We start from the raw sequence: 15,979 nt of genomic DNA on the forward strand, positions 1-15,979 counted from the left end.
GGCCAGAGGAGAGCAGCACTAATTGTCAGAGCTTTAGAAAACATGACCTCTGAGGAGAGGTTGAAGAAATCAGGTGCATTTAATCTAGACAAGGCAGTATGGGTGGGGGAGGGAGGGGGATGTCATGGTTTCTCAGAACATAAAAGCTGTTGTTAAGGAAGGATGATTGATTTATTCTTTAACTGTTGTGGAGGGGAGGGGAATGATGAGACCAAACTACATTTAAACTGCAGAGAAGATTTGGTTTGGATATCTAGGAAAAGCCTTCAGTGCAGTGAAATGTGGGAAGGTATTGTTCAGGGAAGCTGTGAAATTTCTGACACCCTGTTAATGCCTTTGTTCCTGTAGTTCAGACTAAAGGGTAATTTTCAGGCTGATCCCTGTCCCTCAGCACTGCAAACCTCAGCTCTGCCAGCAAGGCCAAGTCCACGTGGTCGGGAATGCAGGAACCAGCATCCTTGAAGCCCTGGCTGCAGTTCATAACAATGATGTGGCTTCAGTGGACCATAAATGCAGCTCTGCTCTCCTGCCCACTGGTTTGGACTCTCTTTGGCTGTGTCTGAGTTGCAGTTGGAGATCTGAAGGCAGAGGAACCTGAGCTTGCTCTGGTGTTGACTTCCTTGGGTAGGAGTGAGGAGGGGACAGCTTGGACCTCAGCTCTGGGCAGCTGCCTGAGTGATCACCCCCCTGTTCACTGAATTTTGTGCTTTTGTCTTCAGTGAGCTCAGAACCAGGCTGAGTTCTGGGAGGGATGTCCCAGGCCAGGCTGCCATCACCTCTGGCTGGAGTGCAGGCACACACAGGCTTGGAAACACAACCTTTCCTCTACACCTGTGCCGAGTTATTTCGGTTAGCAACGTGACTCCAGGTGCTGGGGTTTGATGCATTATAAAATAAAATGTGAAAGTAATAACTGGTTGCTGGGAAAATATCGCAGATTAGCACAACTTGTTCTCTACCTTGACTGTGTTTATATTTGACAAGTATCACTTGCAGAAAAAGGACAGGTTTTATTATAACTCTTTTGTCTGCTTCCTTCCCAACTTCCTGAGTGCATTATTCTCAGGCATCAAACTACTTTCAGGACAAAATGTTGGTGAACTCTCCAGTGGTGGTGAGAAACAGGGATGTGTGAGGGTGCCATTCACTGGTAAAAGTGGCAGAATTTCTCACACTCCCTCACTCGTGATCTTGCCTATAAATCCTTCCCAGGCAGAAGCTTTTTCTTTAAGGGGAGGAAGCCTAGTTCTTTGTAGCCACTGGCAAGGCACAGATAAAAGCATGGGCCTTTAATATCAGGTTTACTTCTTTTGCCCTGTCTTGGATCCACAAATTTTGTCTCTTCTGGACAAATCTACAGATGACGTTATTCCATATTTGAAATACCCTACTTTTGTATCCCTCTTGCCTGAAGCTATTAACATTGGCAGAATTGATGTCCTTTGTTTATTTTTCTGTACTACTTAAAGTCTGAATGTTGGGCACCAGCTGGCCTGGTTTCCCATTGGGCTGCATTGAGAGTCAGGACATATTTTAGTGTTGGCTGTATCCATGCTCCTGAATGCCTGTCCTGAGCAGTCTGGGAGCCAGCAGGGCTGGAGAAGGTGAAATGGCTTCCCTGGCATCAAGATGAAGTAGGTGCAGTAAAGGCAGGGCTTGCATTTCATTTTTTGTAGGACAGTCATACACAGGAGCTCATGGGCTGCACACCCCAGGGCTTGCAGGTGGGCAGTGGAGCCCCCCAAATTTCCTGATAGATGGGAAGTGGAGGAGTTGGCAGTGCCAAGAGGAGCCCTGCTGACTCTGCAGGGAGCTGATCCCTCCAGCCCAGAGCTGCTCCTGGAGCTGGGAGAGGGGAGCTCTGGAGCTCATCCCTGGCTCTGAGTCACTGCATGACCCCGGGCACTCAGATACCACGGTGATGAACGCAGCACAACTGTCTGCATGCATAGAATGCACTGCACAGGCTCTGGCTTTGACAGATATCTGTGTATCCCCACTGCCAGAGCTCCCCTGCTCTGCCCACCCAGCCTGTTCTCAGTGGGGGAAGAGCCCTGGCTGGTGCTGGGGATGGTGGGGATGCACAGCCACAGTGACACAACACTGCTGGGGAAGGAGGGGATGCACAGCCACAGTGACACAAGCACTGCTGGGGATGGTGGGGAAGGAGGGGATGCACAGCCACAGTGACACAAGCACTGCTGGGGAAGGAGGGGATGCACAGCCACAGTGACACAAGCACTGCTGGGGAAGGAAGCAATGCTGGGGATGGTGGGGATGCACAGCCATGGTGACACAAGCACTGCTGGGGATGGTGGGGATGCACAGCCACAGTGACACAAGCACTGCTGGGGAAGGAGGGGATGCACAGCCACAGTGACACAAGCACTGCTGGGGATGGTGGGGAAGGAGGGGATGCACAGCCACAGTGACACAAGCGCTGCTGGGGATGGTGGGGATGCACAGCCATGGTGACACAAGCACTGCTGCGGAAGGAGGGGATGCACAGGCACAGTGACACAAGCACTGCTGGGGATGGTGGGGATGCACAGCCACGGTGACACAAGCACTGGTGAGGAAGGAGGGATGCACAGCCACAGTGACACAAGCACTGGTGGGGACAGGCTGGAAGCCAAGCAGGCAGTGGGGCACTCTTGGAGGGAGCAGCACTGCATGGCAGAAAGGCTCTGGAATGGGAGTGTGCCTTCTGCCAGGCTCTGCTGCAGCCCTGTGCGTGGCCCTGACTCTCCTCCTGTAACTAATTAGCCTGCAAGATCCTCAGGGCAGCTCTGACTTCCTCCTCCTGCTATGGCTTCTATCACAAGGCCCTGATTTCAGGGCAAAAAAAAAGACAAACTATCAAAGTGAGACTTCCTTAAAAGCTTTGCTGTGCCTGTGTCAGCCTCTGGCACAAAGGGGCTGCGGGAGGATTGTGTCTCCCTGGCGTGACTATTGGTTATTTTCCCACCTGGCTCCCTTGTGAAGGATGAAGGCACAAGCACAGCTAAGATGTGTCTGGAGTGTGGCTGTGATGGCATCTTCAGAGGCTCCACGAGGTCTCCTGAGCTCCCCTGCCTCGGGCACCCTGTCAGCCAGCCCGGGGTGCTGGAGCCTGCGCTGCCTCTTTAAGGAGATTTGCATAGCAGGGCCTAATTACAGTGGTTGATTCTGATGTTTTCAGTGTTGTTCATATTCCATTAAAGGATAATGCTGCTTAATTTGCAGCAGAGGGTCTCGGTGAACAGCACACCCAATCACAAGGCACCCCTAATGACACTGCTTCCCTACTTCTGGTAACACATAATTAAAAAATCACTCCATTTCCAGTTGTGTGGTTCTCCCCTCTCCCCCAATCTCCTAATTACTTTCTAAGCCATTTCATGATTATCTGTAAATATTTCAGCACTTAGATCTACTAATGAGTGCATGGAAGAGTTAATACCTTGAGTGGCACAACCGCTTGCCTTTCCCTTTCTAGTGATGCATTGCAAGGGATCATTTTCCACCTTGCATGTGTGAGGTAAAGGGCATTTTCTTGGCGTGGGATTGGGTTTGTGCTCTGCCTTTGGGGTCGTGGACCTGAGCAGGGGAGGGGTAACATGCAAAAAACCCCATTTCCAGCTGCAGGAGGGTTTTTGCTGGGTTTGGTAGTGGATGTGTATCTTGTTCTAAATTGTTTTACATGGCTTAAACCCCACAGTAAGGACTGTCCTGGTCTCTAATCCGAGCTCTGCTCTGAAAAGCCACCTTACATATGCTGCTTTTTCACTTCATAGATCTGTTTCCTGCACTTGTCTGGTGCCTTGGGTGTTAAAACTCACTTGGGACTTTCAGACTGAGTGCTCAGAGCCAGCAGAGTGATGGAGGAGTGAGCTGGAGCAAATTTCCTGCCCATGGCTTGCATGGCCTTGGGTGCTGAGCTCTTTGTGTGGTCAATCAGGACCACCTTGTGCGAGCCCACTAGGAGCCTGCTGATGGTCTCTGAAGGGATTATTTGGAATAACCAGAGATAATTGTGTTACTAGGGGGTAATTAACTTCCAGAATTTAAAAAAAAAATCAAGCTTAGGCTGCACTGCTCCTTGGGGTGAGTCTGTAAGTCTGGGAGTGAGAGAAGTCCAATCGCTTCAGCACATTCAATTCCATGATACTCAGGGAATGTGGGGCTGCTTAACATCAAATCCATGCATTTCTAGGCAATTCTTATATTGCAGATAAGAGAGGAGGGCTTGAAAGTGGTCCTAACCCAGCCTATTTGTGTTCCAGGTAACCCTGTCACAGTGGGAATGAGCATCCACATCTCCAGCATTGACCAGATCTCTGAAGTCAACATGGTAAGTTTGGAAAGAAAGAAAAAATCAAAAAAGAAAGAAAGGGTGGGGGAAAACAGCTATAAAATGTTTTTTCATTTTCTGGCTGAGATTTACTTCCTAGGCAATGGTTTCTTGGAGGCATCTGGATTTCTGCTGGCACCTCTGGAGCTTGTGCCATCTCATCTCATCCAGAGTAGATTCTTTTCACCTTCTCTGCTGGTGGCAGAGACATCCCCCCAAGTTATGCCTTAAAAAAGTAGATGTGAATTGTATTTTTTTGGTTGATACAAAGGCGGCTTTATGGTCAGTCTGTCCCTGCCAAGTTAAAAACAGTGAGTTTTCATTTGCTGGTGGTAATTCAACATTTCCTTGGAGATCTGTGCTGGAAAGAGAGGCTTCTAATGGAAATCTGGTTTGGGGTGGCATTGATAGATTGGAACTTTTCATACCACTGTGAACAACAACAAAAAAATACCTGCTCAGGTAGCAATGGTGTGGGGTGAAATCTGTGAAATTTGTTGATTACTTTGGTCATGGTTTAGGTTCACATCCAGGACTGTCCCTCAGAAGCCCTCAGCACCCAGCAGAGGACATAGATTGTGTTGTAATTGCCTAAACTTGCCTTTCTCCCTCCTGTCCAGAGACTTTTCCTCCAGACTCTGCTCCTTTCCCAGGGGCTGAGTGCAGGGGGAGGCTGGTGGGAGCCTCCTGGCAGCTCCTGTCCAGTTCCTCCCTTCCTGGCCTGTGCAGGAGGATCCTGGGCCACTTTAGAGCTCTTCTAGTTCAGGTCAATTAAAATCCTGCTCTGCCCCTGCTCCTGTCCCATTTCTCTGTCTCTGGCCCCTCCTGCCCTGTTTCCCTGGCCCACCAGCTCTTCTGAGGAGGGAGGTGACACAACCTGACCAGTTGGTTTTGTTCTCAAGCTACCTGAAAAGCCTGAATTTGTGTTGGAATGACCCAGGGGGAAGAGCCAGCCATGAACCTTTATGTTCCTGAGTGAAAGTTCCTTTTGCTGACTCTGCCACCATCCCACCCCCACCTGAATTCTCTGCATGACCTGTGGCACCTCACCCCAGTGACAGTGACACTGGGCAGTGGGTGTGGGCCTAGATTTGGGTTCAGAGGCACTGGGTAGCTGTGCTTGAGTTTAGGCTCAGCTTAGCAGGGCCAGATGGTTTAACCTAGATCCATCTCTCTTGCCTGTCAGGCCACAACTCAGCTTTGAGTCATCTCCTCCCCCAGGCTCAGCTTGGACCTGGGTGTTCTGGGGTGCTGGAGCAAATGTCACCCTCCTGCTAGAGCCAGGATGGACAGTTTGGGCTCTGCACTTGTGCCTAAAGACCAAGACTTGCACAAACACAACTGGGAGGGGGTGAAGGGTTGGCTCTCAGCTGTAGCCACTGCCCCTGTGAGCCTGAGCAGCTCTGTCCCAGCACAGAAGGACAGGGAACTGCTGGAACCAGTCCAGAGGAGGCACCAGGGATCAGAGGGATGGAGCAGCTCTGCTGGGAGGAAAGGCTGGCACAGCTGGAATTGCTCAACCTTTCAAGGAAGTCTGAACCTTTCAAGTACCTCAGAAATGGGGAAAGAGAGAGGGAAATATGGCTGGGAAATTGGGATAAAAAGGAGGCTGTGTCCTCCAAAAACTGGAGAGACCCAAGGGGAATGCCCCATGGCCTCTCCCTTTATTGGAATAAAGTAAAAATGACTCCAGTCTCTGCTCAACCTGGAAAAAACCAGCTTAGGGGTGGCCTTCCAGTATCTGAAGGGAGTCCAGAAAAAAGGTGGAGAGAAACTTTTTACAAGGGCTGGAGTGACAGGACAAGGGGGAATGGATTCAGACTAAGAGAATAGGTTCAGATTGGACCTTAGGAAAAAATTCTTCCCTGTGAGGGTGGTGAGGCCCTGGCTCAGGGTGCCCAAAGCAGCTGTGGCTGCCCCTGGATCCCTGGCAGTGCCCAAAGCCAGGCTGGATGGGGCTCTGAGCATCCTGGGACAGTGGGAGGTGTCCCTGCCCATGGCAGAGGGCTGGAACAAGGTGATCTTTGAGGTCCTTTGCAACCCAGACCATTGTGTGAAGGCAGCTGAGCCCTGCAGAGGCTGGTGCAGGATGAACCTCCTGCTGGAGAGGTGTCCATGGGCTACAGGGGCTGATCAAGAGCTTTGTCCAGCAGGTGAGAGCAGCTGTGGCCAGGCACACAGTACCACTGTCCCAGCAGCACTTTCCAACCCTTGCCATGTAAATGTGGTGCTCTCCCCTCTGCAGAGAGCCTCTGCTCCCCTCTGCCACACAACTAGGGGACAAACACTTATAATAACAGCAATAATCTCTCTGTGATGCACAGGTTTCCTGCCACAGACCTTCCTCCACGTGCTGCTGTGGATCCTGCAGAGTTTGAGCAGCACAGTGATGGACACTGAGTGCTTTGATGGTGGTGGCATGGCTGTGGCACCGCTGTCCATGCCATGCTCCTGTAGATGTGAAGGAATGTCCCTTCTAGGCTTTTGATTATCCCTCCTGGCTGTCTGTTTGACAAGAAAAATGTCCTGCCCATCTTTCCTACATAGACTGGGGCAAGGGGAGGGGGTTTGGAAAGGTTTGGAGATGGGAGATGAGGTGGCTGTAGGTGAGCATTTATTCGGGATCAAGATCTCTGAGCACCGTGGTGAGGCAGCGTCAAGAAGGGGTTAAGAATCAGAATCATCTTAAAGAACAAACATTTAGGGAGCAGAAGAGTTCTCATGTGATGTAAGTTTCCAGGCTGAAGGGATTTTATGTGCATCATTCCTCTGTGTGACAGATGCCCCGGGGAAAGGGCTGTGTTTTACCCCTGCTCTGGACATGGATCCTGGCAAGAAAAACAAGGCATTTTTTTGGCATCATGTGTGCTTGGGAAAGGAACTGTGCAATGAATAAATTAAAGGCACACAAGTGAAGCTGGGTTGTCATGGTGACCAAATAGCTTCTATTGTTCCACAAGGAGTGTTATTACTTACTACCCCTTGTAGGATAATTAATTAATCCTCAGACATCCTTTTGGGAACAATGGCCCTGGTGCTGTGGCTGGGCAGGCTGAGGACAGCCCCCAGCTCTCCCAGGCCTTTCTCTGGGACTCCTGGCGCCTGCTGGCTGCCTGCTGGTGGGGAACAAGTGCTCTCAGTGACCAGGCATTGCATGCTTCCAAAAGCTGCTTTCCACAGGAGTCCAGCTGGCTGTGGAGCTGTGGAGCAGCCCAGCTCCATCCACGAGAACTTCTTGCCCTCAGTCCCACGGGAGCCGTGTTCCCAAAGTGAAGATGTGGTGACATCCCTGTCCTGGAGGACACAGGGCTCTCTGAGGAGGCAGCACAGTGATGTCCTTCTGCTGGGTGTTCCCAGACACTCTGACACACAGAACACTTTGCACTGTCTGTAGATGCCATGTGTGTTCTGACGCCCAAAGCTCCTCCAGCTCCCCGAGGGCCATTCCCAGATCCTGTGTTCTGACACCCAGAGCTGATGCACCCCTGTGACCGTGTTCCCAGGGGTCTTGGATGAGGGAAGAGACGAGGATCTGACTCCATGTTTCAGAAGGCTGATTTATTATTTTATGATATATATTACATTAAAACTATACTAAAAGAATAGAAGAAAGGATTTCATCAGAAGGCTAGCTAAGGATAGAATAGCAAAGAGTGATAACAAAGGTTTGTGGCTCGGACTCTCTGTCCGAGCCAGCTGGGCTGTGATTGGCCATTAATTACAAACATCTAACATGGGCTAATCACAGATGCACCTGTTGCATTCCACAGCAGCAGATAACCATTGTTTACATTTTGTTCCTGAGGCCTCTCAGCTTCTCAGGAGTAAAAATCCTAAGGAAAAGATTTTTCATAAAAGATGTCTGCAACACACCCCCAGCTCCCTGAGGGCCATTCCCAGATCCTGTTTTCTGACACCCAAAGCTGATGCACCTCCAGCTCCCTGAGGGCCATTCCCAGATCCTGTGCCATGCCAGGCTGCAGGGTATTCATAGGTACAGTGGCAACCTTCTCCCAGTCATGAGAGACCAAAACTGCAGCCCTTATAGTAAAAAGTGTCCCCTCCTGGTCCATGGCAGCTGCTGCCTATGTGTGGTCAGCCATAGTTTCAAGCTCACTTTTTAGAGTGCTGCTTTCTTGCTGTGTACCCCCCTCAGCATGGCCAAGGAATGCTGAGCTGCAGCCTCTGTTCTCCTCAGTGGTTAGCAGGATTATTTGCTGAGCCAAGATCAGTGACATCAATTGAAATGTCTGGGGAAGGATGCCAGGGGCCAGGCCATACAGGTATTGGGGAGGGCACATTTGAGTGGCAGACCCTCTGGGAAGTGCTGATCCATGAAGATGAAAGGCCTCACTGGAGTCTTTTCATCTGCTGTACACATTTGCAGGGTGGTGATTTGAAGGCAGGCTGAGAGGAGGAATGTCTTCTTGCTGCTGCTGAGTAGCTCAGGTGAGCCATGAAGGACGGAGGGACGGTGTCTCCTGGAGAGCTCACCCAGCCCTTCTCCTTTGAGGTGATCTGGGATTGAGTTGCAGTGAGCAGGGTGATGCCTGGAATGGCTCCCTGGTGTAGCCCTGATTTTTTAGGTTCTTCTAAGCCTTCTGATGTTAACATTCTTGTAACAAACTTCCTCGCACACTTTATGTAAATAACTTATGCATTCTTTTATGGAGGAGGAGAAATTTGATGGACTGTTGGTTTGTCCAGTGTCATTGGAGAGGTGGCACTGTCATCCTCCAATCCACTGTAGCTTTTGGAAATCTATAAATGTTGGAGTCAGAAATTAAAAATTCTCTTTTTACCTTGGAAGAGCTGCATGTGTGCAATGTGTTGTTTCATGTCCTATAGCGACAACCTAGAGCAGAGGCTCTAGACTTAAAATAAAAAAGTGTTTATGAAAGGCCTTTAACAGGCACACCTTGGGCAGTGCAGGAGCCTGGCAGAGCCTACACCCAAGATGGATATGAGTTCTTTGGACAGATATAAGCTTGGTCTATTTGCATAGCAGAGCTTCATTCCCCAATTACAGCTTCAGAGGATGAAGTCACCTGAATTCCCCCAGTTTGCTTCCCCCTAATTTACTTTTGTTTGTATTTTTTGGGGCTGTGATGGTGTCCTTGGCTCTCAGGCCTGGAAGGGTTGTTCTGTCTGAGCAAACTGAAGAGAACTTCCCAACACTCTGGATGGGGTTCAGAGCTTCACACTAATGCAGTGCAAGATCTCAAAAATAGAAAAGCTGAAAACTCAAGGCATGAAGGGAACAGCCTGCAGGTGTTTATGGACTCCTGTTGGTGTGCAGCGACACTGGGGCAGTGACACTTGCAGGTCTCTTGGTGTGGTGCCAGGTTACTGAGGAGCCCAGCAGCGTTTCTGAGCTGGGGAATGAAGAGCTCTGGCAGTGTGGAGCTCATGTCACACTCAGCTGGAGCAGGCAGGGGGTGTCTGTCCTTGTGCTTCGTGGCCTGAATGCTGCCCAGAGTCACTCAGCTCAAGGGTCTGCTTCTGGGGGTGCAGTTCTGAGCAGCACCAATGGCTTCAGAAAGAGCTGCAGGTCTTCCCCCACTGCTGGATGTCCTTCCATGCAGCTGAGGACTCAGGGTGTGCTGTATATTCCTGCATGGTGGGACTAGACAAGGACTAATCCTTCCAAAGCAGCCTTTTCCCTCTCTAGGCAATCTCTGGGGATGTGTTTTTCTAGCACCAGACAGTTCAGACTGCCTTGAAGTATTAATGAACTATTTCAATAAGGAAAACTACCAGAAGTTTTGTATGCATTTGAAATAAGAGGAGGTTACCCTTCATAAGGCTTCAATTTTCCTGCCCTATGATCTGTGCAGTCCTAAACCTGCTCCCTCCTGTGTCTGCACACCGTAGACAGCTCGGAGCATCCAGCCATTATAGTCATGATTTCTTTGTGCCTCCTATAATTTATTCATCCCAAGATGCTCTCCTACATCTGCAATAACATCATTTCAGTTTGTTATAGCACCAGCTTTAAAGTTTTATAAACCTGGTGACAAGTTGAAAAGTTACAAGAGGATTGTTGCAGAGGGCTAGTGTAGGAAACAAGGCTTCCAGATAAAAACATTTGCAGGAACAGGGCTGTGAAAGGAAGGATGCCTGTGGCATTGCCAATTCCTTTTGCTGGGGGACAGCCTGCAGTGGGGAGGGGTTAGGGGTCAGGGCATGGGGTTTGGCAAAGCTGACCTTGATGTTTTCCTTCAGAATGGTCTGGGTTGGAAGGGATTTAAAGCTCATCTCATTCCAAACCAGGACAATTTCCACCACCCCAGGTTGTTCCAAGCCCCATCCAGCCTGGCCTTGGACACAGCCAGGGAGTGCCACAGCTTCTCTGGGCAACCTCTTCCAATGGCTCACTGCTTCCCAGCCCTGTGCCCCTCCTGCCAGGCTGTGCCTTGTTGGAGTGACTGCTCTGGTGCTGGCACTGGATCTCTTGGAGGTTACAGCAGGAAGCATCGTGGCTGTTATTGCCCAACTTCTCGAAGCTTGCTTCAAAAACAAGCTGTCTGGTTTGGCAGATTTCCCTGCTCAAGAGAGATGTAAAGCATGTCTCCAGACAACCATGAGCTGCAAGGGTTTTCAACTGGCTTTTAACCCAAAATGAAGTGGACCAGGTTTTGTGTAAGAGTGTTCTTGACCAGGACAGTTCATCCTACAACCTGTAACATCATCATCAGTGGGGCATCACTCTCCTCACTATATCAAATTTTCCATCTTTTGGGCATGCTTGAAATAGACTTTGTGGTGGAATGTGTCCTGAGCAGGCTTTGCAGTTCTGTTTTTTGTGGAATATCTGTACACCTGCAATACTGGACAAACCCAACTTTGCTGCAATGTGTCCTTGAAAAGGATTTTCCATTGCTGTAGATGCCTTGAGCTTTAAAAAACAAGATTTTAAAGAAGAAAGCTCTACTATTATGCAGTGCCTTTTAGTACCATCTACTCTCTTGAAATGTGTCAATGTTTTCCTTACTCTTAATTGAAAACGTTCTGTTTTGTTGCTGTCTCTTTTCAATTGAGAAATTACATGCAGATACTCCTCAGTCTCTATGTCCTTGGGTATTGAAATGTTTTTTAAAAGCAAAGGTTAAAGCATTTAAATCCTGCAGTCGGAGTTTTCTGGAGTTATGTGCTGTGAGATACAAGTATGACATGACACTCCAGTGCTGCAAATGTTTCTCTGTAGCCTTGGGTATCCCCAGCCCTGTGACTCTGTGTGTGTGTGTATACATCACATCTTGGTATTCAAGGCTGCTGAATATTTAGGACTGCCAAAATATGGGAAAGCTGGGAGGTTGGTGCTGAGCTGCAGCTGGTGCTCTGTCATGGTGCTGCAGGGGATTTAGTCCTGCTGGGTTGCTGGAGGCTCCTGGGATGGAAGTGTTGTAGGTAGCAGAGGGGGCTGTGGGGCCTTGGTGATGGAGAAGGATTCAGGGGGTATTCACATTGGATATCACGAAAAATTTCTTCCCTGAATGAGTGGTTAATAATTTGAACAGGCTCCCCCCAGGGGAGTGGTAAAATCACCATCTCTGGCAGTGCTCAAAAACTGAGCAGACCTGGCAGTGTGTGGTATGGTTTAGTGGCCATGGGGGTGTTTGGTCAAAGGTTGGACCTGATGACCTTGGAGATCTTTCCCAACCTTACTGATTCTATAAGTCTTGATGTGCTCGTGGTGAGGATGGCAGAGCTCTGACTTGGGGTGGGCAATCCCTACAGGCATGGGCAGGTTGGGTTTTGTGCTGTTCTTATTCACAAGGGGCTTCTGTGTGAGCTAAACCAGGCTATTGCAGCAGGCAGCTGGGATGGAAGGTTCCTTCAGGGCTGCAAGGGCCTGTGCCCTCCTCTGCTGGGGTCACACAGCTCTTGTCCCTTCAGCTCCTGCTGTGTGGGGCTGCAGTGCATGGCATGGCTGGGAAATCAAGCAGCGCTGCTTCTGTGCACTGAAACTGCATCTCCTGGAGGGGAGAGTTACCAGGGGAGGCAAAGGTCCATGTGCACACTGCCATCAGTCACACAGGACCTGCTCACTTTGCTTCTCCAGCAGTGGGAAATGGGAAACACACAGCCACTGGGCTGGCTGAGGGAAAGCAGCAGCAGCACATTGATGGTTTTTCCTGCTGCTGGAGGGATGTTTGGAGCAATAAAAGATGGTTGTGGCAGGGTGGAGAGCAATCTCCAAAGCACTCTGGACCTGGCAGCTTTGAGATGCTCTTGTTTGCATGCAGGAGGCACAACTGCCTGCTCTGTGGCTTGTCTGGAGAGAGAGCAAAAGTAGAAATGCACTGATTTCCAGAAACACCTTTGCAAAGCTGATGCCAGGGACACACCTCACCTGCCATCCTTAGATTTGTGCTTAGGATTTTTTTATCCTTGAAGCAGTGATATCCTGTGAGTGCTGAGGCTTAGGGTGACTTTCACCAGCACTGAGACTGCCTAAAAAGCCAAAGATCAGGTGTGGACACCTGCTCACATCAGACAGTGCCCTTCTTTAACAGAATTCCCACTGGTTGTGCTGAAACATCCCTTGGACTGAGACAGACTGTGAGGACAAGGAAAGCATCTGGTCTCAGGGGTGCTCTGCAGGGTGGTGGGCAGGGATTGGGGGCTCAAGTTTAAATAAGGAGTTGTCCTCTGTCTGCCTGAAAGATGGGGATGGTTCTTCCAAAGGGGTTGAATAAAATAATCAGGGATAAAGTGAACTTGTGAAGGAGCCTGAAGTGCTCCCCATTCACTACTTCTGAAATCAGTTGCAAAGAGATTGTCCCGGCCTAAAAGCTGGAAAATAGGTCAGTGTGACTCATATGTCAATATTTACTGCATTTATGGCAACTTGTAGAAGGGAAAAATCGCGCCTGCCTCCCATAATGCTTCACAAGTTATCCCATTGCCATGGCAGAGCTCTCCCCGCGCCCTTGCTCCTGGTTCTGCTGTGACTGCAGTGACAGCCCAGTGAATTCACCGCTGCTTCAGCCCAGTTGCTAAGTAACAAGCCAAAGATCACCAGGCAGGCTCTCCGAACACCGTGGCCAGCTGGAAGCTGGATCTGCACAAAGCCCCAGGAATTCCTTTGGAGACAGAGGTCTCAAGGACTCTGTGCCTGTGGAGCAGCCTGGTGGAGCAGCAGTCCTGCCACCAGACAGCCTGAGGCTCCTCCTGTGAGGGGACAGCTCCTCTGCTTCCCCAAAAGGGCTCCCCTGTGCTTGTGATGATGGGCTGTGACTTTTTCAACATTAATGATGACCTTGGATGAATATTTTTGTTGGCCAAATGGCACGATTTGGCCATAAGTGGGAGGTGAACTGTGGGAACCTTGCTGGAGCAAGACTGAAGTGCTGGACAAGGGAATGATTCTCTCTCTTGCCCCTGAAGCTTTTTATTCTACTCTGCTTGTTTCTGCCTGGGAGCCTTTCAGCATTCACCTGATATCTTAATGGGAGAGTTTGCAGAATCTCTTTGTCTGCACAATGGGAATTTCTGGGTTATGGCAAAGCTGTGGGGTGAACTGGCTGATTCCCAGCCCAGAGCTTGGGGTTTGCAGCATGAACAAAACCTGGTGGCAGTGCTAGTCAAGAGTGATCCCCCAGTGTGTCTTTATCCAATTCAGGGCACCCCTGACATAAGGAGTAATTGGCATCTGACTCCATTGATTCAGAATGCTGAACAATTGATTTATTAAAACTATACATTAATTATTACATTAATACTATATTAAAACTATACTAAAGAGATACTAGAAGGATACTACAGAAAAGATACTAAAGAAAAACCTGTGACTCTCTGAGATAGCCAGGACACAGCTTGGAGTGCTTGGCTAATGAATCAAAACAATCTTTAGTAGAATTTAATTGACAAATCACTTCAGGTAAACAATCTTCTTAACACATTCCACATGTGCACAAACAACAGGAGCAGCGAGTAGAGATAAGAATTGTTTTCTCTTCTTCAGGAAAAATCCTGTGAGAGAGAGTTATGTCTCTCTGTGTTCAGAGAATGTGAATGCCACAAGCCTTTCCAGGGTGCTGCCCTCCCTGAGGAGCAGGGAGTCCTCCAGGACACGTTGGAGGGTTGAGCTGAGCCTGCTGCAGCGCTCAGAAGCAGAGTTCCCGTGCTCTGCTCTCCAGGCAGGTTCCCAAACGGGGCCATTTGTGTGCACTCAGAGCTCCCTGAGCACTGGGGAGGTGCGTGCGCCCCACGCCAGGAGAGGAGTCGTGCTGGGGGGGAGGAGAGGCTGTGGCTGGATGCTTTGCAGCGTGCCTTCAGCTGAACGGGGCTATGCTTTGCAGTGCTCCATCTGTTCCTCTAGCAGCCGAGTTATCTTTAGCTCTGAACATGTCAGTGTTGTATGGTGCTGGTATGAACCACTTCAGCTTGCACCCCAGCATTCCTGTAGTAGTTAGAATTCCTACTGCAGAAAAGTGCTTGGGATAATCCCCCCCCCCCTTGCTTAAGTTTTTATTCATGTTTTCACATGGGCAAAACTCCCCCAGCCTATATATATTTTTTATATATATACATGTATTAAAAAGCTGGCTCTATTTGTGAGCAATGTTCCAAACTGCCACCTGTTTCAATAGCAATGTTGCAGCATTGGAGAGGATTACTGCAGAATGCTAAAGTAGCTCTCCCCCCAAGTGAAAGCTTCATCTGATTTGATTGAAAACCAAATTAGACCTTGAGAATCTGACCTTCTGACATCCTGTCATATATACATTTAAAGCACCCAGCAACAGAGAATGTATTTTGTGCAAGAGTGCCAGTACCTCAATATAGAACCTAAATCCAAATACAAGCGCTTGCGTGTCGTGCTGCTATTTGAATATGTAAATAAATGGGGCTATAAATAGCTCTATATGTTATGTACATGTTAAGTGAAGGTGGCAGATCCGACAGCTGAATGGCTCTGCTGTTTCTGAATGCTGGGAGAGGCTCCCTGCACGCTCCCCACATCTCTCATGTTTGCTCCTACCCCTCTCAGCCTCTCTGCTATCACATTTTTCAGGCCTCTGGAGAAGATCGTGTGTGGGGACAGGAGCTGTTAATATTCTGAGTCTGTGCTGAGTTGCTAGGCTACAGAGAAAAAGGAACATTCAAGGAAAAGGGATGGTGGAAGGAAGAGGGTCTGCTGAGCTGCTTGGAGCTCCAGAGAGGTCCTCTAGCCAGATGAAGGGATCATTTTGGGGAAGGAGGGCATGCACACATGTGGGATGAGCTGTGGGCAGTCCCTGCTGCCCTGGCACAAACAGAATCTCAGGCCAGCCCCAGCCAGAAAAAAATGGCAGAGGAGGGAGTAAAAGGCAAGATGCACTGGCCCCTCCCACGTCACTGCTTGTCGGGTGTGCGCAGCTGCTCTCCTGCGGGTGTGCTGGGTCACCTGGCTGAGCATGCCATCTCACACACCCCTGCCTGCATGTCCCGGGGGCTGCTGACCTCCCATCTGAGGCTCTGCTGAGGAGGGAAGCAAACCCAGACCATGCTCAGTGCTTACAGGCTGGATCTCACCTCCTTTTCCCTCTGCAGCACCCTGCTACCCCTGAATCTCCAGTGTGACTGCAGGGGAGGGCAGCCTGTGCCTTCTGTGTCCCTGACCACCTCCTCTGATGCTTCCCTAGGTCCCTGATACCC

At 49.6% G+C, this 15,979-nt stretch overlaps 1 protein-coding gene across 2 annotated transcripts in view; it reads left to right on the forward strand.

Annotated features, from left to right (window-relative positions):
* The window catches only part of LOC115914764 (gamma-aminobutyric acid receptor subunit beta-4), a 79,042-nt gene that overhangs the window by 23,404 nt on the left and 39,659 nt on the right, over nucleotides 1–15,979 (forward strand). For both annotated transcript variants that reach the window (XM_030967505.1, XM_030967504.1), the window contains exon 3: nucleotides 4,266–4,333. In XM_030967505.1, the coding sequence (XP_030823365.1) occupies nucleotides 4,266–4,333 (68 nt within the window). The remainder of the gene's footprint in view (nucleotides 1–4,265; nucleotides 4,334–15,979) is intronic.

The sequence above is a fragment of the Camarhynchus parvulus genome, chromosome 4A (assembly GCF_901933205.1).
Source record: "Camarhynchus parvulus chromosome 4A, STF_HiC, whole genome shotgun sequence".
Taxonomy (NCBI): Eukaryota; Metazoa; Chordata; class Aves; order Passeriformes; family Thraupidae; genus Camarhynchus; species Camarhynchus parvulus.